The following is a 25,232-nucleotide window of genomic DNA, read 5'->3' as shown; positions in this document are numbered from 1 at the left end:
TAGAACCAATCTATCCTTTAACTTTTATTTATAGCCCATCATAACTACTGTAATTACCATATTCATGTCACTGTTCTCCAATCACTAAAAGTTAGTACATTACAGTTTAAGCTAAAAGTTGCTTTTCAGTTTTTTTGCAGTGGAAAATTCTGAGACCGTTTTTCTACTTGCAACATCAGCAAGCTTGTTTGCTTGTGTTATTTTTCTGCTTAGTAAAAACATCTTCTTGTTTGGGGTGGGTTTATCCTTTGCTGTAAGTCATAAAAACCCCTTCTAACTAACAGACCCTCTGCCTCCTTGGTTATCCAGTGAGACTGGCTCGGCAATTCTTTTCTTCTATATCAAAACTTGCTTCTATCTCTATTCCTTCTTCAGATTTTACATTCAAAAATTCTTCTGCTAGGCACACATATCTGTGAGACTTTCTTGTCAAACTTTCATCCTTCCCAACAGGTCACCCAGAACATCTCAGGAGGTTTAAGGTGTCACTTTGGTGCTCCTCAGGCACTCACCATGGAGCACCAGAGCTTTAAAGCACTAGCCAGGAGCAATGTTGAGTGAAACACCAAAAATGATGTTTTAAGAGAACCCACATGCTCCTAAAAATGTGTCAGATGAGCAGAGGGAGGGGCTTGCTGTGTGTTTGGAGGTCAGGGACACCTTCCACTATCCCAGGTGGCTCCAAGCCCTGTCCAGCCTGGTCCTGGACCCTTCCAGGGATCTGGGCACCCTCTGCCAGGGCTTCCCCACCCTCCCAGGGGAAAATTTCTTCCATGTATCGAACATAAATCTCTCTTCTTTCAGCTGAAATCCATTCTACCTTGTCCTGTCCCTCCATCCCTTGTCCCCAGTCCCTCTCCAGCTCTTTTGGAGACCCTTCAGGCCCTGGAGGGGGCTCTGAGGTTTCCCTGGAGCCCTCTCCAGCCTGGATACCCCCAGCTCTCCCAGCCTTCATGGCCACCACCCAGCCACTCACAGCCAGGGGATGTGTTCCTTCCCCTTCTTGTCTCAGTGATTGCTCACAACTGGAGAATCCAATACAATTTGCATTTCTAAGGAATTAAATGTCAAAGCAAAGTCAAGATGCTGGCGAGCTGTCAAGGCTGTTTATGGCTGAGCCTGATTCCAGTGCCCAGATGGTAATTAAAGCTGTAGGACAAGACAAAAGAATGGTCAGGACACTCCCTGCAGGAAGAGGAATTGCCCCACAGGGCTCTCAGCCCTGGGTTAGGGCCAGGACTGGGGAAAAAAAATCATTGTTTATGCACTTAATCAGGTTTAAATTTAATGTAATCAGATTTCAAGACTTAATGCAATAATGGGATGGGAGAGCTGAAGTGTGAGTAGCCACTGGAGTGGGATTGGAGCAGATGGAGCGGAATTTTAAGGCAGGAAGCACCAGATCTGCAGGGTGCACATTCCTGGGTACTGGGCAGTGCCTGGACCACAAACACTGCCTGGATGGAGATGGAGGAGAAGCTGCTTGGTGCTCACAGGCACTGGTGACCACATCTGTGTGTTCCTGTGCTAATTCTATCCCAAAACCTGGCTGTGCCAATCCCCTGACAGCTTCATGGCCTTGCTTTGTGCACAGCACCTTTATCCTGTACAGGACGCAGCTCTTGACCCATGAGATCATAACCCAAGTCTTTGCTTCATGTTTTCTTCATCCTCCATGGAGAAGAGCTGTGTCTGAGGAGAGAGTGTTTGCCTGCTGGGACTTCCCTCACCACTCACAGCAACGTCCTCCAGACTTTTTGGAGTAAAAAGATGCAGCAGTGATTTGTGTCCTTCAAACACAGCAGGAACCAACCCTTTCCCCAGCACTGACCTGGTTTGGGAGTGGTTTGGGTAGGGAGTGGTTTAGGTTGGAAAAAATGGTTTGGGTTGGAAGTGGGTTAGATTGCAAGTGGTTTAGGTTGGAAGTGTTTTGGGTTGGAAGTGGTTTAGATTGGGAATAGTTTAGGTTGGAAGAATTGATTTGGGTTGGGAATGGTTTAGGTTGGAAGAATTGGTTTAGGTTGGAATTGGTTTAGGTTGAGAGTGGTTTGGGTTGGAAGAAGTGGTTTGGGTTGAAAGAAGTGGTTTGGGTTGGAAGTGGTTTATTTCAGAAGTGATTTAGGCTGGAAGTGGTTTGGGTTGGGAGTAGTTTAGTTTGGATGTGGTTTAGGTTGGACGTGGTTTGGGTTGGAATTGGTTTAGTTTGGAAGTGGTTTGGATTGGGAATGGTTTAGGTTGGGAGTGGTTTAGTTTGGAAGTGGTTTCTGGTTGGAATAGGTTTTGGTGGAAGTGGTTTGGGTTGGAAGAAGTGGTTTGGGTTGGAAGTGGTTTATTTCAGAAGTTATTTAGGCTGGAAGTGGTTTGGGTTGGGAGTGGTTTGTTTGGATGTGGTTTAGGTTAGATGTGGTTTGGGTTAGAATTGGTTTAGTTTGGAAGTGGTTTGGGTGTCACAGACATCTTTTATGAAAAATCCTTTTGCTAGGATCTGTTCTCCTGAGAGGCTGAGAGGCCTCAGAAACAAAATGCAAACAATAATTATCTGCTGCTGTGGAATGCAACAGGGGCATCTTTGATTGGTCTCATGTGATTGTTTTTAATTAATGGCCAATCACAGTCCAGCTGTCCCGGACTCTCTGGTCAATCACAAGATTTTATTATCATTTCATTCCTTTCTATTCCTTGCAAGCCTTCTGATGAAATCCTTTCTTCTATTCTTTTAGTACAGTTTTAATATAATATATATCATAAAATAATAAATCAGCCTTCTGAAACATGGAGTCAAGATTCTCATCTCTTCCCTCATCCTGGGACCCCTGTGAACACCACCACAGTTTGCATTGGGAGTAGTTTAGGCTGGACGTGGCTTTTGGTTGGAATTGGTTTTGGTGGAAGTGGTTTAGGTTGGAAGAAGTGGTTTGGGTTAGAATTGGTTCAGGTTGGGAGTGGTTTAGGCTGGATGTGGTTTAGGCTGGGAGTGGTTTAGGCTGGGAGTGGTTTAGGTTAAAATTGGTTTAATTTGGAAGTGGTTGAAAGCTCCTTGACCTTCTCTGGCAGTCATTCCCCTGGTGCTAATTTGTCCTGCATAAATAAGAGCATTTCACAGCAATCCCTGAGGAGCTCATTTCCTTCTGGATGAGCTCAAACCCTCAGGCCTGAAGCAGAAGGGAGGTCAAGTGGAGCAGTGGTTTTTTAGGGAGATGACAGCAGGTTGCTGAGGAAGAGAGAGGAGTTTGCTGCCTCCAGGATATAATTAAGGATGGCTATGACACCATCAGTGCTTCACATCCTACTTTTCATGTTGTGGGACTCCTTGGGAAGAGCTGAGGTGCTGGACCATGGCTCAGTGTTCCTGAGCATCCTGTGAAAGTCTGCTTTGGTGTTTGTCATGGACAGAGGCTGCTCTGTCCCTAAATATTTTTGGGGTTTTGGGTTGTTTTTTTTTTTTTTTTTTTTTTGTTTGGTTGGGGGTTTTTTGTTGTTGTTGTTTTTGTCTCTTAGTTCTAAAACTGGTGGGAATTCATAGCTGGAAACACAGAATGGTTTGGGTTGGAAGGGATCTTCAAGCCCATCCCATTCCAACCCTCTGCCTGTGGCAGGGACATCTCCCACTGTCCCAGATGCTCCAAGCCCTGTCCAGCCTGGCTTTGGGCACTGCCAGGGAACCAGGGGCAGCCACAGCTGCTCTGGAAATTCTATTCCAGCGCCTCCCCACCCTCAGAGGGAGGAATTCCTTCCAAATATCCCATCTAAACCTCCTCTCTGTGTGAATCCTCTGTTGAGGAAGTCAGTGCCCAGCAAATACCAGGAGTAATATTGCTCATTAGTGCCAGGTAATCAAGGCAATGGATGCAGTTGTGAGCAGCCTCAGGAAGCAGAGTTCAGCTTCTGGAGGAGGCCAGAAGGAGCTGGCTCCTCAAGGAAGATCTCCCCCATCTCAGGCAGCCACGGAAAGAGCATTCCTGTTGTTCTTAAGAAGCAACAAATTCATTTCAGAGCCTTAATTAGAGAGAAAGGCCCTTAATGGAGCCAGAGCTGCATTTCCTGAGCAGGCTGCTTAGCAGCTAATCCCCCCACAGCTGATCCCTGCTCCTTGTGGCATTTTCCCTTCACTCCTAAGCCTCAGAGCCCTGGATTCCCCTCACCACGGGGCAGCAGACAGAAGGGAATGGGTATTAAAGACTCAGCTGTGCTGTCCTGAGCTCCAGGGTCAGCTCCAGGTGTTCCATTGGTTCCCCCAGCGCTGCCCTCTGAGGTGCAGAGATCACATCTCCCTCTAGGTCACCCTAGGTCCACAATTTCCTCCCAACATGGGCCCAGTAGCTCTCAGTAACCCCCAGTCAGGATCCATTCACACCCACTATAATCCCAGTATGATTGTAGACTCCCAGTGTGATTCCAGTCACTTGCAGTCAAATCCCAGTTGCTCCCAGTCAATCCCATCATGATTCCAGTCACCCTCATTGTGACCCCAGTCTACCCCAGCATGGGGCCAGCTGTTCCCAGTGTGGTTCCAGTCACCCCAGTATGGTTACGGACACTCCCAGTATGATCCCAGTAGAACCCAGTTGCCCCTTCCATTGTCCCAGTCACTCTCCATATGATCCCAGTCCCTCCCAGCATCATCCCAATCACTCCCAGTTCTGCCCAGCATGGTCCCAGTTCTTCCCAGTGTGGTTACAGTCACCCCAGTATATCCCAGTTGCTACCAGTGTGTCTGTAGTCATGTAGCGGAGTGGCTCCCACAAAAAAATCCCCATCTGTCATCTCCGGGGCCATCCCAAGGCACAGAAGAGAGGGATTTGCCTCTGCAGGAGGTTTGGAATTAAATAAGGGGCAGTGGAGAGGGCTGAACAAAAGGAAACTGGATCAGAAGGACCTGGAGCTGCTGGAGCAAATCCAGGGGAGGCCACAGAGCTGCTCCAAGGGCTGGAGCCAGGCTGGGAGAGCTGGGGGTGCTCACCTGGAGAGGAGAAGGCTCCAGGGAGAGCTCAGAGCCCCTGGCAGGGCCTGAAGGGGCTCCAGGAGAGCTGGAGAGGGACTGGGGACAAGGGATGGAGGGACAGGAGCCAGGGAATGGCTGCCAGTGCCAGAGGGCAGGGATGGGTGGGAGATTGGGAATTGGGAATTCCTGGCTGGGAGGGTGGGGAGGGGCTGGGATGGGATTCTCAGAGAAGCTGTGGCTGCCCCTGGATCCCTGCAGTGCCCAAGGCCAGGCTCCTGCAGGATCCCAGGACACAAGGACCAGCCCTTAGCAAAGTTGGGGCTCTTCTTGCCAGGGCTCAGCTCCCCAAAAAAGCCAGACTCAACATGGATTTGGAATTGTCCTGATTCTGCACCCTGATGTCTGTGCAGGGCTGCAGCACCTCCTCTCAGGGACACAACCTAGAACATGGAGAGTGAACCTCATCACCAGCTCACTCAACAAGTGCATATTTGGAGTTTTTACTTTGTGTCCTTACCTCGTTTCCCCTCTCTGTGCCTGTGGGAGAGCAGCAGCTCCTGGTTGAGTTTTTCTCAGCATCCCTGTAACAGATCCTGCAGTTCTGCCTGTGCTTTCAAAGGGACCCCTGTCAGGTGCTGGCAGGGAAAAGCTAAGATCATTTTCTGTTGATCATTAATGAAGCAAGCCAGGAATTAATTGGACAAAATCAAAGGGCTGTAGCGAGGTGCTTACATTACTTCTCCCCAAAAATCAAAGCAAAGACTGGATCCTGTATCAAAGCAAGGACAGAGAATCTTTAATCCATCCTCACAGCCAGGAGCAGCCCAGGACATCCCATAACTCTGGTATTTGTTCAGCCCAAATACCAAGGACAGCCAAGAAAGTCACATCAGCGATCCACACTGAGTGTCCCTGAGGCAAAACTGGCCTTGCTCAGCTTCAGCCAACCTGGAAGTTGGACTTGATGATCTTGGAGGTCTCTTCCAACCTTTTAATGATTCTAGGATTCATCAAGGAATCCTCCTAGAGCAGCCCTTTTCCAGGGGATGAGCTAAAATGAGGCTGATCCCACTGCAGTGCTTGAGGTGGGGAGGGTCACTGCAGCTCTGATGGAATCTGGTAACCTCACCTGGTGTCTCCATGGGTTTGGAAGGCTGGTGTCTCACAGGCCACCTGGGTTTGTGTTTTCTGCTGGGGAATTCACAGAATCACTGGGTTGGGAGAGACCTTCAAGATCATCGGGTCCAACCCAACCCCAACAGCTCAGCTCAACCCTGGCCCCCAGTGCCACATCCAGGCTTTGTTAAACACACCCAGGGATGGGGACTCCACCACCTCCCTGGGCAGAACATTCCAGAACTTTGTCACTTTTTCTGTGAAAAACTTCTTCCTAATATCCAACCTATTATCTCAACCTGTTATATCAACCAAAATATCAACCACAGCTTGAGGCTGTGTCCTTTGGTTGTGTCAGTGCTGCCTGGGGAAGGAGCCCAACCCCACCTGAGGGTTTTGCATGACTGGTTATTGTATTTGTGGGGATCCCTGTGGTAGGGAAGAAGGAATGATGAATCTGACTCCATGTTCTCAGAAGGATAATTTATTATTTTATGGTACTATATTATATTAAAGGATACTAAACTAAACTATACTAAAGAATACAGAAAAGATACAGACAGAAGGCTAAAAAGATAATAATGAAAACTTGTGACTCTTTCCAGAGTCTCAACACAGCTTGGCCCTGATTGGCCAAAGAGTCAAAACAACTCCCAGCAGAATCCAATGGAACAATCACCTGTGGGTAAACAATCTCCAAACACATTCCAAAGCAGCAAAACACAGGAGAAGCAAATGAGATAAGGATTGTTTTCCTTTTTCTCTGAGGCTTCTCAGTTTCCCAGGAGAAATTCCTGGGTGAAGGGGTTTTTCCAGGGAATGTGAATGTGACACCTGGTTTGCCCCTCAAAGAAAGGGGATCAGAGAGCAGGGATGCTGGAATTTGGGTTTTTTTTTTTTTCTCCCAGATCCTGCTGAGGAATCACTGCAGGCTGCAGGGCAGCAGCTGGCCTGGCCTGGGAGCCAGGGGATGGCAGGTCCAAGTGAGCACAAGGATTCACAGCAGGAACAAAACACTTTAAACACTTTTGCTGTTCCATTTCAGCAGCGCGTGACCTGTCCCTGAGCATCCCAGGGATTCCAGCCAGGCCCTCACCCACATGGCTCCTGGCAGGAGGGCTGCAGCCCAGATTTGTTCTTTCACAGCTCTGACATAACTGTTTTGTGCCTCAGAATCCATGCCAAGAGAAGAATTGCTGGGTTTTACCCTCCTGCTTCCAGCAGTGTCCCCAGTGCAGGGCTTGGCCACCAAATAATTTTTAAAAGATTAAAAGTCTCCTTTCAGGGATGACCCCCCAAACCTGGGGGCTGGTCAGGGTGTGGGGTGAGGGCCTCTTGGCTGCCAGCTGGCCTAGGCAGGTACAGATGGATGGCAGACACTGCCACTGCTGCAGGATTGTCACTGTCACCAGGCTGAATAAAGCCCTAAACCCAGCATGGCCTGGGAGCAGGCAGAGCACCAAGCCTGCCCAGGGCCAGGGGACCCCACATGGGAGGCAGTGAAAGGCTTGCAGTAAGGTCATGCTTGAAAAGAATCTATCCTTGTTTTATTTGCTGGAGCTTTTGAATCAGTTGTGCCTGCTGAGGGAACACAGTGCCCCTGTGTTGGCCTGAACAAAGCCAGGCCAGGGTTATCTGTGCAGCCCAGGGACAGCACACGGGGCTGGGGCTCCAGCTCTGCCAGCACCACCCCACAGGCAGCTCAGGCCACCCTCAGGTGGGAGGAATTTTGGAAAGAATTCTATTTATTTTTAATAAATTTTTACAATTTATTTATCTTTCTTCATAGGCAGGAAGGTTAAGTTGGGCTCACATCTTCACTGCATGGTTCAGAAGGTCCCAAGACTCCTTTTAAGGATTTATTCACCAATAAAACACCACCAACAAGGATATTTATGTTTTTCACCCAATCCTTAAATATTTCACCTTATGGACCCCTGCTACAGTGTGAGCTTCCTTAGCCAACCCTGTTATGGCACACAAACCCACAGTGCTGCATTCTAAACTCCTTGTCTACTTCTGGAACTACTTTTATTTTTATATCTTAAACTCTAAACTTTCTTCTTTTAAACTTTAAACTATAAATCCATTCTCACTTCTAGCACCTCAGTTTGAAGCTTTTTCCAAGGCTTTATGGAGCTGCTCCAGGGCCTTGTTCCACCTGAGGATTTACATTTCATCTCCCTCCTGCACACCCCAGATTCCCTGGGGGAGCTGCAGTGAAGGAGGAGAACCAAGGCCCCTGTGGAAGGCAGCAAGGGAGTGGGATCCATGCCTAAAAATTCCTTTTTCTCCTACAGTTTGTACTCAAGCTTGTGCTCACAAACCTGCCTCTGTCTGTGTGTCTTTCTCATGACAATTGTAGGCTCTTCCTTGAGTTGTTGTTTGATTTGCAGCTTTCTGGCAGGCTGGGATATTGTATTTGTGGGGTGGCCCTTGGCAGGAAGGAATGATGAATCTGACTCCATGTTCTCAGAAGGCTAATTTGTTATTTTATGATGCTATATTATATTAAAGAATGCTAAACCAAACTATACTGAAGGATACAGAAAGGATACTTACAGAAGGCTAAAAAGATCATAATGAAAACTCCTGACTCCAGAGTCTCAACACAGCTTGGCACTGATTGGTTATCAAATCAAAACAATTCACATGAAACCAATGAAACAATCACCTGTGGGTAAACAATCTCCAACCACATTCCAAAGCAGCAAAACACAGGAGAAGCAAAACAGACAATTATTGTTTTCCTTTTTCCCTGAGGCTTCTCAGCTTCCCAGGAGAAAAATCCTGGGCAAAAGGGATTTTTCAGAAAATATGACTGCCACACTGGGATCACATCTTCTTGTGGAAAACCAGGGAAACCTGAGCTGGGGATGTGTCAAATGCTCAGCACCAGTGGTGGAGCTTTGGGAGTGGGACAATTCAGACCCTGTTCCTGTCACCTGCTTTGGCTCAGTGACAGATATTTGCAGCTGAGATTGCAAAATCACAGCATCAAGGAGTGGTTTGGGTTGGATAGGATGTTCAGGACCACCTCATTCCATCCCACTTCTGTGGCATTCGCATTCTCTGGAAAAATCCTTTTGGCCAGGATTTTTCTCCTGGGAAGCTGAGAAGCCTCAGAGAAAAGGAAAACAACAATTATCTCATTTGATTCTCCTGTGTTTTGCTGCTTTGGAATATGTTTGGAGATTGATTACCCACAGGTGATTGTTTCATTGGTTTCATGTGAATTGTTTTGACTCTTTGGCCAATCAGTGCCAAGCTGTGTTAGGGCTCTGGAAAGAGTCACAAGTTTTCATTATTATCTTTTTAGCCTTCTGTCTGTATACTTTCTGTATTCTTTAGTATAATATAGTATTCTTTAATGTAATATAGTATTATAAAATAATAAATGAGCCTTCTGAGAACATGGAGTCAGATTCATCATTCCTGCCTTCATTGGGGCACCACACAAATCCAATAAACTTCCACCTAGTCCAGGTTGCTGCAAGCCCCATCCAACCTTGAGCTAGAGAGGGACTGGGGACAAGGGCTGGAGGGACAGGACCCAGGGAATGGCTCCCACTGCCAGAGGACAGGGATGGATGGGATTTTGTGAACTGGGAATTCCTGGCTGGGAGGGTGGTGTCGTTATAGGACACGAAATAAAATGGCACAGACACGCAACGCTCTAAGGTAAAAAAGGGGGAAGTTTAATTTTTGACTCTAACATTTATAGATTTCTAAAAGTGACAGTGGATTGGAGGATGACAGTGCTACCTCTCCAATGACACTGGACAAACCAAGAGTCTATCAATTTTCTCTTCTTCTATAAAAGAATGCAAAATAGTTACTTACATAAAGGGTGTAAAAAAGTTGGTTATAATAATGTAAACATCAGAAGGCTTAAAAAAACCAACAAGGCAACAGTGGTGAAGGGCTGGGATGGAATTCCAGAGCAGCTGTGACCGCCCCTGGATCCCTGGCAGTGCCCAAGGCCAGGCCCCTGCAGGATCCCAGGACATGGCAGTGTCTGACCCCTCAAGTCTCAAGGGGCAGGCTCTGCCCAGGCTGCAGCTCTTGTTTCTTTCCAGAGGCAGCCTTGAATCCAGAAGTCAGGCACTGGGGCCAAAAGCCAATTAGCAGCAGTTTAGCTTCAGCAACTTCCTGACTGAATGCGAGTTTTAATTAAACATCCCATTTTAATTAGGCAGCCATCACGTACAGGGAGCTGGCCTCAAGACACAAAGGCTGCAGGTCCTGTGCCTTAATTTAAAGTAAGACTCACATGAGTTCAGCTCCAGCATCTGTGACAGCTCCTGATCCTTTGGAGGGCAGGAGAACAGCTGGGAACAGCTCCTGCCCTGCCATGGAGTTCTGTGGCGGTGTTCAATGAGGGAAGAGATGAGAATCTTGACTCCATGTTTCAGAAGTTTATGATTTTATGATATATATTATATTAAAAGAAAGTTATATATTAAAATTTACTAAAAGAATAAGAAAGGATTTCATCAGAAGGCTTGCAAGGAAAGGAAGGAATGGAATGATAATAAAATCTTGTGACTGACCAAAGAGTCCAAGACAGCTGGACTGTGATTGGCCATTAATTAAAAACAACCACATGAGACCAATCAAAGATGCCCCTGTTGCATTCCACAGCAGCAGATAATTATTGTTTACATTTCATTTCTGAGGCCTCTCAGCTTCTCAGGAGGAAAGATCCTAGCAAAAGGATTTTTCATTAAATATTATAGCAACAGTGTTCCTCTCCTCTTGTGCTTCTAGAGGAGGAGCTGGCTGGGAGATGACTTGGCTGGAAGGAGAGAAGAGGCAGGAGCTTCTTGGGGTGTCAGGGCAGGTCCTGGGCTCTTGCTGTGATGCCAGGAGCTCTTTTGGGGTGAGTTTTGCTGAGTTTGGTGTTGGTGACAGCAGCTGAACATGAGCCCAGGTGGGCAAGAAGGCCAAGGGCACCTGGCTTGTACCAGACACAGTGTGGCCAGAGGAGCAGGGCAGTGCCTGTCCCCTGTGCTGGCACTGCTGAGGCACCTCCAGCCCTGGGGACAGCTCTGGGCCCCTCAAGGGAAGGGTCTGGAACCCCAGGAGAGGCTGAGGGAGCTGGGCAGGGGCTCAGCCTGGAGCAAAGGAGGCTCAGGGGCCCTTGTGGCTCTGCACAGCTCCTGCCAGGAGGGCACAGCCGGGGGGGTCGGGCTCTGCTCCAGGGAACAGGGACAGGACAAGGGGAAACCATCTCAGGTTGCTCCAGGGCAGGTTCAGGTTGGATATTTGGGAAAATTTCTTCATGGAAAGGGTGGTTAGGCACGGAAAAAGCTTCCCAAGGCAGTGGTGGAGTCCCCATCCCTGGAGGGATTTAAAAGCCACATGGATGTGGCACTTGGGGACACGGAGCAGTGGTGGCCTTGGCAGTGCTGGGGAACATTGGGACTCCACAATCTCAGAGAGCTTTTCCAGCTTTAACAAATCTGGGATTTTATGGTCCTGCCTGGTGCCAGAGCCTGCAAACAAGCTGGGTTTGAAATGGGACCGAGTTCCTCAGCCCTGCTGGTGTCCAATACCAGTGAAGTGAGGCTGGTCCAGATGGAGCTGTCACACCCATCCAGCACCCAGGGCCTCCAAAAATAACCAGCCCAGCTCCCTCCTGTTGTATCTGCAGGATCCCTCATGGCAGGCAGGAATGATGAATCTGACTCCCTGTTCTCAGAAGGCTCATTTATTACTTTGTAATACTATATTATATTAAAGAATACTAAACTATAGTATACTAAAGAATACAGAAAGGATACTTACACAATGCTAAAAATATAATAATGAAAACTCCTGACTCTTTCCAGAGCCCCAACACAGCTTGGCCCTGATTGGTCATTAAGTGAAAACAACTCCCAGCAGAATCCAATGAAACAATCACCTGTGGGTAAACAATCTCCAAACACATTCCACATGAGCACAACACAGGAGAAGCAAATGAGATAAGAATTTGTTTTCCTTTTTCCCTGAGGCTTCTCAGCTTCCCAGAATAAAAATCCTGGGTGAAGGAATTTTTTAGAAAATGTGAACGTGTCACCTCCTCACCTCCAAGTCAGTGTGCATGAGCTCCACCACTGGCAGCTGGGTTGTAGAGGAGGAAAACCAGAGCACTTCTGCCAATGCAGCATTCAAATGATGGTGCTTTTCTCTGTTTCTTGGAGCCTGCTCAGCTCTCCTGAGCCCTCAGCTATTGTATTTGTAGAGAAATGTCCTGATGAAGGTAGGAACGATGAATCTGACTCCATGTTCTCAGAAGGCTCATTTATTACTTTATAATAATTATATTAAAGAATATTATCATTTATATTAAATATTATTGTATTTATATTATATTAAAGAATATTATAATATATTAAATAGTAATAAATTTATATATTATATATTAAAGATTATATTATATTATATTATATTATATTATATTATATTATTAAGGAATACTATACTAAAGAATACAGAAAGGATACTTACTGAGTTCTAAAAAGATAATAATAAAAACTCATGACTCTTTGCAGAGTCTCAACACAGCTTGGCCCTGATTGGCCAAAGAGTGAAAACAACTCCCAGCAGAATCCAATGAAACAATCACCTGTGGGTAAACAATCTCCAAACACATTCCACATGAGCACAACACAGGAGAAGCAAATGAGATCAGAATTGTTTTCCTTTTTCTCTGAGGCTTCTCAGCTTCCCAGGAGTACAATCCTGGGCAGAGGGATTTTTCCAGGGAATGTGAATGCAACCCTCAGCCTTCTGCACCGGCTGCTCCCATCCCTGTGCTGGGACAAGGGAGAACCAGAGAGTGACAGAAATGCCTTTGTCAGCCTGCCTGGGAAGGAGGAGGCTTATGGAGCTATCAGTGAGCACAAAAAGAGGACAGATTCTCTCCTAAGTGCTCTGGGGACAGAAAGATTTAAATGCTTAGCTCCCATTAATGCTGATGTGAATCACAGAGGTCTCTTCTTACTGCCTTGGACTGAGAGCATTGAGAAAAGAGGGCAGCTTTCCACAAAGAATTAATTCCCTTGATTTTATGGCAGCGGGAAATGGGATTTTTCTTCATTTCACACTCATTAATTTCCCTGCCTGTGCTGGTTGAGGGTAGGGCTCAGCTCCACTCCAGCCCCCTGGGTAACCCCATGGATGGTGTCCCCAGAGCAGGGTTCCTGACCCCAAAAAGCCACAACGATTTTGTTGTCACATGGAGATGCAAAGTGCAGCACCCCAGGTTGCCAGAAATATTCACAGTTATTTGAATATATCACACAATATTCCTCTTGTGGAGGAATAAAGTGCCTAAAGGAGCTTCGGGAGAGCTGCAGAGGTGTTGAGTTTGTGAGGTCCCCCGGACAAGGTGAGGGATGAGGAATCTGACTCCAAGTTCTCAGAAGGCTGATTTATTATTTTATGATACATTACATTATATAATGTATATTATATTATAGAAATATATTTCTATAATATATTAATAATTATATATTATATTTATAATATATAATATATATTATGTTAAATTTTAATATATTTAATTATATATTATATATTTTATTATTATATTTAATTTTATATGATATATTATTTTAAAATTATTTTATATTATTTAATTTTATATAATTAATTTTGTATATTATATTAAAGAAAGAGAAGAATACAGAAAGAAAGCTTAACAAGAATGAATAATAAAAAGGAGTGACTGACTCTTCAGAGTCCAACACAGCTGATGGTGATTGCTCAATAAATAAAAAAAAATTCCCATGAAACCAATCAAACAATGATCACAATCTCCAAACCACGTTCCATTAGCAGCAAACACAGGAGAAGCAAATCAGATAATTCTTGTTTTCATTCTTTTCTGAGGCTTCTCAGCTTCCCAGGAGAAGAAATCCCGGTGAAGGGATTTTTCAGACAATATGACAGTGACAGACAGAGACTTAGGACAAGGGATGAAGTGACAGGACAAGGGGGAATGGCTCCACTCTGGGAGACCCATCTGGAGATGGGAATGAAGCTCCTGCTGGTGAAAAGCCAAACCTTGGAGCTCCTGGGTGCTGTGAGCAGCCTGTGCCCACCCATGTTTAGGAACTGTCCTGAAAATTCTGGAAAAATTACACTTTTCAGAGTAGATAATGCTCTTCCCTCACTTGCCCTGGAGCAGAGGGAAGGGCTGAGCTGAGACTGGGGTGCAGTGAGCCCACAGGCAGGGATGCTCTGAGCTCCTGGAGCATCTTTTTGTGGGGGCTCCAAGCTTGCTGCGCCAGGGGACCTGCTGTGTGCAAGGCTGGGGGTGCCTGGGGTGAAGGAACCTCCATGGACAAACACACAGGCACCACAGAGCTCCTAGGAAATTTTAAGCCCACTTTTAAAAAGCTTTCCCATCAGGAAAGCCTCAAAGAATTATGATCTAAAGATACCCTTTATGAAATTCATGTTAATGGGAAAAAAAAAAAAAAACCTTTTAAAGACATTAAAGGGAAAAAAAAAACCAAACCCAACATGCTGCAATTTTAATGAGGAGCTTGTAAACACAACCAACCCCTGCTGATTTTTTCAATTAATTGCCTGTGTTATCAGGGAGCTGAGCCCTGCAGCAACACAGCAAAACACCTTGCTGGGCTTGGGGCATCTCCCCAAACCCAGGATTGCTGAGCAAGGTGATGGAGGCTCTGCAAGAGGCAGGGCTGGGTTGTCCCTGCAGCAGGGCCCTGACCTTGCCTGGGGAGGGAGGAGGGATGGGGGAACTGCTGAGCTGAGTTAGCAATCCCATTTCTATTAGAGATGCATTCCCTGATTAGCTCCACATCCTAAGGATAAATTACAAAGGAAATGCAGGAAGCACTCGGGTGAGATTAAAGCCTCCCAGGGAAGCAGCAGCGAGGTCATTTTCTGGGCCATTATTTCTGGGCCATTAAAGGGTTGCCACGGCTCTCCTCAGTAGCAGAGCTGGGTTTTACTCTTGATTTCAACCCAGAAAGAGCAGAGCCCTTCTCTGTTGTATTTGTGGGGTGCCCCATGGCAGGAAGGAATGATGAATCTGACTCCATGTTCTCAGAAGGCTCATTCATTATTTTAAGATACTGTATGTATTAAAATATTTGTATTATTATATGTAAATATATTTATATAAATATAAACTATTTCTATAAATGTATTGAATATTTATTTATTATATATAGACATATTATATTATATTATATTATATTATATTATATTATATTATATTATATTATATTATATTATATTATATTATATTATATTATATTATAAGCATGCTTAAGAAGGCTAAAAAGATAATAATGAAAACTCATGACTCTTTCTAGAACCTCCACACAGTTTGACCTTGATTGCTCATTAAGTCAAAACAATTCACATGAAACCAATGAAACAATCACCTGTTGGATAAACAATCTCCAACCACATTCCAAAGCAGCAAAACACAAGAGAAGCAAATAAAATAATATTGTTTTCCTTTTTCCCTGAGGCTTCTCAGCTTCCCAGGAGAAAAATCCTGGGCAAAGGGATTTTTCCAGAAAATGTGAATGTGACATTTTTCCCATCTCCCTTCCCATCTCCCACACTGGCATCCAGGGGGGCACAGCACTGCTGGGAAGGGGTGCCAGCCCAGTGCCCACACCCTGATCCCTGGAAGGATGGGCACAGCAGATTTTTGGAGATTTGGGCACATCAGCCACCATCCCAGCACCTTTCTGTGTCTGCCTCAAAGAAACATCACCCCCCAAAACCCACGGGGTGTCTGCAGCCGATTTGCAGCCCACAAAAGAGGCAAAATGTCTCCCAGAGGAAAATTGCTGAGGGTGATTTGGGCAGCTCTTGAGATAATCCACACACTGCTGTGATGGCAGAAGGGGGAGATTGGGAAGATTCCTGAGTGAGTGTTCAGAAAGAGCCATGGAAATGAAAAAGAAAAAGCATTTGATGAACATAATGATTGTTATTACCACATTCTGTTGCTCAGGGCCAGGGCTGTGGGAGTGTTCCCACTCCAAAGGGAGAAGGAGCAGTCATTATTTTGCAGGAAAACCTTTTACCTTCTGTTGGATAATGGTTTTTTCTGACCTAGAGATGGGGAAACTGAGAGGTGTTTTAAAACTTTTATTCCATTTTCAGTCTCATGTGAAGGGTGGGGCAATACAGATGCTATAATTCACACCATCACAATCACAAGACAACTATTTCCTAATTACAATGCACTCCAAGTGTTTCTTGGCCTATCAGCTTTTGTCACACCATGCTGTAAATGCCTTAAAGCCAATTATCTAAAATTACCCCTCATGGGTCCCACTACAATACATCTTTCGTAATTCTATTTCTCCAAAATACCTAATCTTATTTACAAACCCACCCTTTAAAACTTATTTCTAGTTCCATTTCTCTCTCAACAATCCCCATCCTATTCCATAACATTTCTAAATCAACATTTCTTATCTCAAAGTTTACATACAGATACACACGATATAAACTTTCTGTCAAGCTTTAAGAATTTTCTAGAAATCCATTTCCCCCAATCTTCGCCCTGAATATCTGCTTCCCAAAGCCAGGGTGTGCTGGTTCACCCTCCTTTTTCTCTCCTTGCACTCAGGCACACCTTGGTGGGATGCTGGAGGCAGTGCTGGGCTGCAGCCCATCCCCAGCCCAAATCCCACACAATCCTATCTCTCTGTTGAAAACCATGATGGGCCCATTCCAGATCAAATGAAATTTTCATGTGGTCTCTTACATCTTGTGGGTGTCCAGTCCATCAGCTGCATTGCAGGAGCTCTGATCTGGGTGTGGTGGGAGAATCTGCCCACATTTCCACAGCTTGCCTGTTAGCAGGGCAGGGTCTGTGAGGATAACTCAAGTTGTGCATGTTGCTTTTGGTTTTCCCTTGTTTTTCCCTTGTTTCCATGGATTTTCCTGATTGTTACAAGCTCTGTTTCTGCCTGTTAGTTCCATGACTTAGAGTGCTTGAGAGGGACCTCAGTGGAGTCAATTGTGCTTGTATTGGGGAATGGATGAGTCCTGGACGTGGAAATGACCTTGCTCTTTGTTTTCCCTGCAGAGCCAGCTCTCCCAGGCCCTGAATGGATTGTCAGACAGAGCCAAGGAGGCAAAGGAATTCCTGGTCCAGCTCCGCAACATGGTGCAGCAAATCCAGGTACTGAGTCGGAACTGAGGCTGAGGAACTGCCCCTTCCCACCAGGATGAGCCATCCCCATCCCTCTTCCCAAGCTGGGTTGGGTGGGTGCTCTCCCAAAGGAACTTCATTTTCCATATTGCCCCCCTGAACCCTCCCCAAAACTGCTGATTGTGGAGGTAACAGCAGAGTCCTGAGCCCTTCCCATCTCTGCCAAGGGTGGATCCAAACCTGATCCTCACCTGCCACTGATGCCTCAGGTTTGAGCTTTTCTATTTTTCACATTCTGTGCTGCTTTAGTGGGTCTGGGCTTCATTTCAGGGGATGGTTCTGATGCTGTGCAGTTCTGAGCTCTGTGCACAGAGCAGGGAGACAAAACAATTCCTGCTCCAGCTGGGCACCAAGGACAAATGATCCAAACCTCAGCCCCAAGAGCACAAACCCCGTGGGCTGGAGAGAGAAAAACAAGCAGGGTGGGACTGCAGGGGCTAAAGCTGGAATGGGACAATGAACTGCAAGGTGCAAATGGAGCAGAACTGATCCCAGGGAGAGACCCCGTGCCCGGCCGTGCATTTTGGGGCCATTTTGGTTCATCTTGGGTGCAGGCCTGGCTGGGCTCTGGTGCTGCCCAAGGTGGATGCATGGAGGAGATGCTTTGAATCAATCCCTGCTTTATTCTGCAACTCCATCCAGCCTCTGCTCTAGGGCAGCCTGCACAAGGCACCAATGTGAGCAAGCCATAGACTAAACAAGTGAAACCAGCACACCTCATCTAAATCCCAAATTGATTTCTACCCCACGTTAATGTCTAACCCCATGTCTCGTTCCCCCCTTTTCTACAAAATGAGTAAATTCTTTCACTTAGTACAAATCTCCATGATAACATTGTACCCTGCCAAAGAATGAGTGCTGTGCCACCCAGGGAATGGTGGCATCTGTCACCAAGCCAAGGGACAGCACCAGGCTCACCCAGCACCTCGTTAATCCAGCATTGTTTGCACATCAAGGGCTCTCCCAGTTTATCATCTCAGATGTCCCAACATGAGAAAGCATTTCAGTCATGCCCTCAAATGTCTGTGACTTCAATCCTTGTCTGAGCAAGGCTGGAAGTGCTTTCCCAGGGAGGGAGGGAGGCTGATGCTCCTGCTGTGTCCTTGATGGGATTTCACCCAGCTCTCACAATTTTGGAAATTCCCACTTTATCTCCATGTGTTCTGTTATGAATTCCCACCTGCCCAAAGTGGATCTATTGAGGAGATCCTTTGAATAAATCCCTGCTTTATTCTTTAGCTCCATCCATCCTCTGTCCTAGCTCAGCCTTCTCAAGCCATCCCCACCTCCACATTTTCCACCCTCCCAGGCCCTGCAGATCCCACATCCAGCACTGTGGATTCATGGCTGGCAGTGATGCAGCTGCATGTGCAAAAACGACCCCTGTGGCTCCATTTAAAAGGAAAACCCAGTTTTGCAGCTGGCCTGGGTTTGTTCCCTGGGCAGTGACTCCCTCTTGCCCCACAGGAGAACAGCGTGGAGTTCGAGGCCTGCCTGGTGGCGCAGTGCGACGCCCTCATCGATGCCCTCAACAGGAGGAAAGCCCAGCTGCTGTCCCGGGTCAACAAGGAGCACGAGCACAAGCTGAAGGTGAGCCTGGGTGGCCAGAGAGCTCCCTGCAGGCCTGGCACTGGGTGGGGATGAGGACTGGGATGCTGTTTTTTGGGGAGGTCGCTCCTTTTCCACGTGAATTCCATCTTGCTGCAGGTGCCCAGCCCGCTCACAGCACGTCCCTGACAAAGTGCTGCTTCCTCCAGGTGGTTCCCACCGAGTTGTTGGGTTCATTTCTAGTCCTTAGGTCAGCAGAACCACGTGTACAGCATGGAAAATTACTTTGTTCATCTCACATGTTGCTTCCAAGCTTCTGGAATGTTCCTGCAGGATCTGCTTGTAACTTCTGCTGAAGTCCTGAGCCACTTGGTGTCATGAGTTGTCACCAGGAGCAGGACTGGCTCTGATTTCTCTGCTGTCATGGCCTCGGGGTGGTGGTGGCACTGAGGTTTGTGGTGTTGGGGAGCAGAGGTGCAGCTCAGTGGGAGCTGTGGGAAGGGGCTCCTGGTTTGTGTCATTCCCACCACACCACATCTTTCCAGCTGATGTGGGGCTGGGAAGGGAAGCAAAGGACCAGATCTCACCTGGGAGCAGTGGAACAGGTGCAGCCATGCCCAGAATTGTTGGACAGGGGGGTTGTACCCTGGCCATCAGTGATGGAGTCCAGCTGAGGGATGTCACACCCACATTTAGGATTCCTCTTCCAAGGTCATTTCAGTGTTCTGCCTTCTGTGTCTCTTGGCCTTGCTTTGGGCCACCCAGGAGGCTGCCAGAGGGGTTCCTGGAGCTGCCTAAAACCAGGGTGAAGGCCACCAGTCCTCTCTGCATGCAGACCATGGGCAGCACGAGGACATTTCCACGGGGACAGGGACAATGGCAGCTTTGTGGGACCATCAGTGCTCATTGCCAGCAACAAAGCACAGCCCCAACAGCCACAGCACAGAGGGACCCCCAGTGCCTGGTGGGCTCCCTGTCCCTCATCCCCTTCAGGGCATGCTTAATTAAACTCTCACAAAGCCAGGCAGCACAAAGCAATTTCCCTGCTCAGCACAACCCACAGAGGCCTTTGGCTGAGGGAATGGATCTGCATCCCACTGCTTGTTCCATCCATGGATCTGCATCCCACTGCTTGTTCCATCCATGGATCTGCATCCCACTGCTTGCTCCTGTCCATGGATCTGCATCCCACTGCTTGTCCTGTCCTGTCCATGGATCTGCATCCCACTGCTTGTTCCATCCATGGATGTCCACCCCACTGCTTGTTTCTGTCCATGGATCTGCATCCCACTGCTTGTTCCATCCATGGATCTGCATCCCACTGCTTGTTCCATCCATGGATCTGCATCCCACTGCTTGCTCCTGTCCATGGATCTGCATCCCACTGCTTGTCCTGTCCTGTCCATGGATCTGCATCCCACTGCTTGTTCCATCCATGGATGTCCACCCCACTGCTTGTTTCTGTCCATGGATCTGCATCCCACTGCTTGTCCTGTTCTGTCCATGGATCTGCATCCCACTGCTTGTTCCATCCATGGATGTCCACCCCACTGCTTGTTTCTGTCCATGGATCTGCATCCCACTGCTTGTCCTGTCCTGTCCTGTCCATGGATCTGCATCCCACTGCTTGTTCTCTTCATGGATCTGCATCCCACTGTTTGTTCTGTCCATGGATCTGCATTCCACTGCTTGTTCCCATCCATGGATCTCCATCCCACTGTTTGTTCTGTCCATGGATCTGCATTCCACTGCTTGTTCCCATCCATGGATCTCCATCCCACTGCTTGTTCTCTCCATGGATGTCCACCCCACTGCTTACTCCTGTCCATGGAGCTCCATCCCACCCCCATCCACCCTCATTATCAGCTGGGCTTTGTCATTGGCCAGGCCTGGTCCTTAAAACAAGAAACAGCCCCTGGGTTTGTGACTGGACTCCCAAATTAGCCCTGGAGCTCCTCAGCTCCACGTGCTGTGGGGAGGGCAGGAAGGGCTCTCTGCTGCCCTGGCAGATGTGGCACCTGAGCCTCATCCAGGTAGAATCAGAATCATGGAATGGTTTGGGTTGGAAGGGACCTTAAATCCCATCCAGTGCCACCCCTGCCATGGCAGGGACACCTCCCACTGTCCCAGGCTGCTCCAAACCCAATGTCCAGCCTGGCCTTGGGCACTGCCAGGGATCCAGGGGCAGCCCCAGCTGCTCTGGGCACCCTGTGCCAGGGCCTCACCACCCTCCCAGCCAGGAATTCCTTCCTCATGGCTCATTAAACTTGCCCCTGGAGTGGGTGAAGCTGCAGTGATTTTCACTCACTCTGAGGTGACCCAGGGCCCATTTCCATCTGCAGGGAAGCAGGAGGTCACCTCCTGGGCTGTGCTTTGGTGGAGCTGTGAGCAGGGAGAGTCCTGCAGGGCTGTGGGGTCTGTCCTGGCCAGTGTTCCCATCAGCACAGGACACTTTGGCCACTTGGGATGGGACCTTTCCCACAGGAGGCCTCTCCTGGGTGTCCCTTTCTCACTGTCTTGTCCTGGAGCATCTCCCCCCTGGGATATGAGTGCCCAGTGAGCCTTGGCAGTGCCAGGGAGCCTTGGCATGGCCAGTGAGCCTTGGCAGTGCCAGGGAGCCCTTCCAGGTCCCAGCTGGGACGGAGCCACCATGTCCTGGCTCCTGTCCTGGGGTCTCCCCAGGCTGCTGCTCCTGCCCAGTGGGATTTTGGCCATCCTGGCACCGTGGGATGGAGGGAGGAGGAGAAGCACAGGGCACAGAGCCCTGGCACAGGGCCACAGGCACCTCTCAGGACACGTTCCCAGCCCCAGTTCCCATCCCCATGTGGCTGGCACCAGGATTTGGGAGGGGTTTGGCTTTGGGGCTGTTCTTTGCCCTGACACACATTCCATGGAGGAATCCAGCCTGGATTTGGGGTTGGTTTGGCTTTGGGGCTGCCCTGCTTTGCCCTGACACACATTCCATGGGGGAATCCAGCCTGGATTTGGGGTGGGTTTGGCTTTGGGGCTGTTCTTTGCCCTGACACACATTCCATGGGGGAATCCAGCCTGGTTTTTTTGGGGTGGGTTTGGCTTTGGGGCTGCCCTGACACACATTCTGTGGGGGAATCCAGCCTGGATTTGGGATGGGTTTGGCTTTGGGGCTGCCCTGCTTTGCCCTGACACACATTCCATGGAGGCAGGCACAGATCCAGGCCTGACTCTGGGCCAGCACTAATTAATTTCTGCAGATCAGGGGGAGGTCTGTGAGGACACCAGCTGGGAAGGGACATCTCCCTGCCCTTCTGCAGCCTCCCACCATGGCTGGACTCAAGGCTGAGAACCTGGGCTTTAAAAACCAACATCTGGAGGAGCACTGGGGCCAGGGCAGCTCCTCCTCCTTCCTCGTGTGTCCTTCCCACTGCTGGGCCTGGTTTTCAGAGGAGCACTGGGGTCTTTCCTGAGGGGTGGTGTCCTCCAGCACGGGCAGGTTTGTGCAGGGCACACAGAGACTTCCCTGGAGTGTTGTCCCAGGAAGAAATCTCTCCTCAACCCACCACACACACAGGCTGAGCTCTGGGTGCTCCTCCTGAAGCCCTCAGCAGCATTATGGACCATTCCAGTCTTTTTCAGGCCATGGGATGCCTTTGCTCCATGATTTCTCCAGGTTGCTGTTTGCCACATTTCCCAGGAGAGCAGATGGCAGAGAACAGTCCCCAAGGCTTTCTGTCCATGGCACTGCCTCTCCAGGGGTGAAATGCTGCTCCTTTTTCGGGGTTTCAGTCAGGATTTCCCAGTGGAACTCGGTGTTCCCTGTTGGATCAGGTTCCTGGTGGTGCCAGCACAGCAGCTCTGCTTTCCCAGCTCCTCTCCCAGGCCACCATGGAAACACCCACCTGGAGAAAGCTCTGGCTCTGGGATTCTGCACACTCAGAACCTTGCCAGGGTCTGTCCTGGGGATTTTTCCAGCTGGGATTTTTCCATCTGGGTGTGCAGGTGAGCCAGGGTGAGGAGGGAGGGTCCGTGTGACATTCCATCTGTGTCCTCCATGTGACATTCCCAGCAGGACTCATCCCAGGCACTGGGAAGGTTGAGTGCCTTGAAATGTGTTATCCACCCAAGCACTTGAAAAAGGAGGAGGACACTTAAGTGGAGATGTTATTGCCTTCTAGGAGCTGTATTAAAATTAAAATGTAAATTACAGTTAATGCCATCTCAGGGAAGAAAAGCTCTTGAAAGAACTGTCCTATTTTAAGGTTGTTGTGAGCTGCTGTGAGTGCACAAAAACCCCTTTTTATAGGCTGGAATTAGCAGCCAGGTTCTGGCTGTTGCTTTATTTAGCACTTGAAAGGGGGGGGGAAACGGTATTTGGTAAAAAATGACCACAGAAAAAAAGTGTGGAGCTTCCCAAATCCCCTCAAAATCTGAGCCAGGCTGGGGTCAGTCTCTTCTCTGAGCTGACAAAGGGAAACACCCTCGAGGTGCTTGAGGGGAGATTTAGATTGGATATGGGGGAACATTTCTTCATGGAAAGGGTTTTCCAGGCCAGCAGCAGGATCACCATCCCTGGCTGTGTTCAAAACCCCCCTGGATGTGCCAGGTTTTCCTGGAAGTCCTTCCTGGCCCCCAAGGCTGCCCCTCAGCCCAGCACAGGCTCTTGCACGAGTCCAAGACTTGAGGCACCCCCAGATTTCCCTTCCAGCTCTCTCCATCAGCAAACCCTGCATTTCTGGGGTCCCAGGGAGTAGAAATCCCTCCTGCATGAGGAGAATCCCAGGATTCTATGGCTTAAGAATCACAGGATTCAAGTGGCTTAAGGCCACATGGAAAATATTTTGGCTTTACTGTCCCCACTGGGTTTAGACCAGGCCTTCAAATGTGTGAGATGTTTATGTCTTATTTCTAAGACCTTTAATTTTACTGGTCAAAGTGACTGATGGAATCCTTCTGCCCTATGTGCATCCCATTTCTCCTTTAAAGCCCTACTAGATCCCAACCAAAGATCCTTTTTTTTTGCCTTAAAAGCAGTTTGGTGCTGGTGAAGGCAACTTGGATTTCTACTTTTGGCTTTTTTGCTGGAGAGATGGTGAAATTAAAATGCTGTTTTATGCCCTGCTTCTCCAGATGGGAGATGCTGGATCCCTGAGGGGATCAAAGTTAGAGGAGGGCTGGGACAGGGCTGCAGCTTTGGATTCACCTGGAAATGGCTGCTCTGGGAGTGTGGAGTCTCTCTGCTGCTGGAGCCTATTTTTTTTCTGGTCTTTGAGCACCTTAACAGAAAAAGGAAAAAGCTTTTATTATGTCTTCACCCAGCAAATGCTGTTTCCTGGAGCTGGAGCCTGGCTGGGGGCAGCAGATGGCAATTCTGCTGGAAATCCTTGGAAAGCACCAGCTCCAGCAGGGAGAGGTTCACAAATTCATTATCCTGGGCAAAGCAGACAGAGATTTAAGCTGCAAAGAAGATAAGAAGATTGCTTTAGCAATCCCATCTTTGCTGCCTTCCCAGTGGCACGTGCATTTCCCCACAGAGGGGTCAAGGTGGCTTTTCCAGGCATTCCACATGGGATCCCATTCCCAGCAGGCAGGGAGGGCAAACCCTGCCTGTGCCATGGTTGGTGCAGCCAGGATGAGCTCTGACAGCAGGGTTGCACCCCACAGGATTGGTTTTATCTCATGGTCTGCAGCTGGGAGACCCAAAATCCACCCAGGCAAAAACCCTTCCAGGAGCAGACGAGTCCTGAGCAAGAGGGGTCACACAAAGCCCAAAAGCTGCTTTGCACCTTCTGGATCCTGTCCTGAGGGACTGAGAAGGGAAATCCAGGGGCTTGCCCTCTTTCAGGAAGGTCAGGGTGGGAGTGGGATCTCCAGGAGCTGCTGTTGGCTCTGCCTTACCCTGGCAGGGCCTGAAGGGGCTCCAGGAGAGCTGGAGAGGGACTGGGGACAAGGGATGGAGGGACAGGAGCCAGGGAATGGCTCCCAGTGCCAGAGGGCAGGGATGGATGGGAGATTGGGAATTGGGAATTCCTGGCTGGGCTGGAATTGCCAGAGCAGCTGTGGCTGCCCCTGGATCCCTGGCAGTGCCCAAGGCCAGGCTGGACAGGGCTTGGAGCAGCCTGGGACAGTGGAAGTGTCCCTGCCATGGCAGGGGTGGGATGGGATGGCTTTCAAAGATCCCTTCCCATCCAAACCATCCTGGAATTGTGTGATTCACGCCAGCAGAGCTGTTCCAGTGCACTCAAGTGTCACAAACTGGAATTGAATGAACTCCCCACTCTAACAAGAGCAGTGTTTGAGGCCAAACCCAGCCTGTGCAGGTCCAGCTCCAGCTCAGAGCCCTCCAGCATCTCCACAAGCCTCTGGACAGTGTCCAGCTCCAGAGGAGCAATATGGGAGCTCCCTCTGCTGCCCTGTGCACCCTGCACCCCTTCTTCCCCCTGC

General features: G+C 48.5%; 1 protein-coding gene across 5 annotated transcripts in view; it reads left to right on the top strand.

Annotated features, from left to right (window-relative positions):
* The window catches only part of TRIM9 (tripartite motif containing 9), a 74,729-nt gene that overhangs the window by 24,144 nt on the left and 25,353 nt on the right, over positions 1–25,232 (top strand). For all 5 annotated transcript variants that reach the window (XM_071426073.1, XM_071426072.1, XM_071426071.1 and 2 more), the window contains exons 2-3: positions 17,142–17,237; positions 18,735–18,857. In XM_071426073.1, coding sequence (XP_071282174.1) covers positions 17,142–17,237; positions 18,735–18,857 — 219 coding nt within the window. The remainder of the gene's footprint in view (positions 1–17,141; positions 17,238–18,734; positions 18,858–25,232) is intronic.

This window comes from Agelaius tricolor, unplaced genomic scaffold, assembly GCF_023055355.1.
Source record: "Agelaius tricolor isolate 1412-34295 unplaced genomic scaffold, bAgeTri1.0.p SCAF_5, whole genome shotgun sequence".
Classification (NCBI taxonomy): domain Eukaryota; kingdom Metazoa; phylum Chordata; class Aves; order Passeriformes; family Icteridae; genus Agelaius; species Agelaius tricolor.
This window is presented reverse-complemented; position numbering and strand designations above follow the sequence as displayed.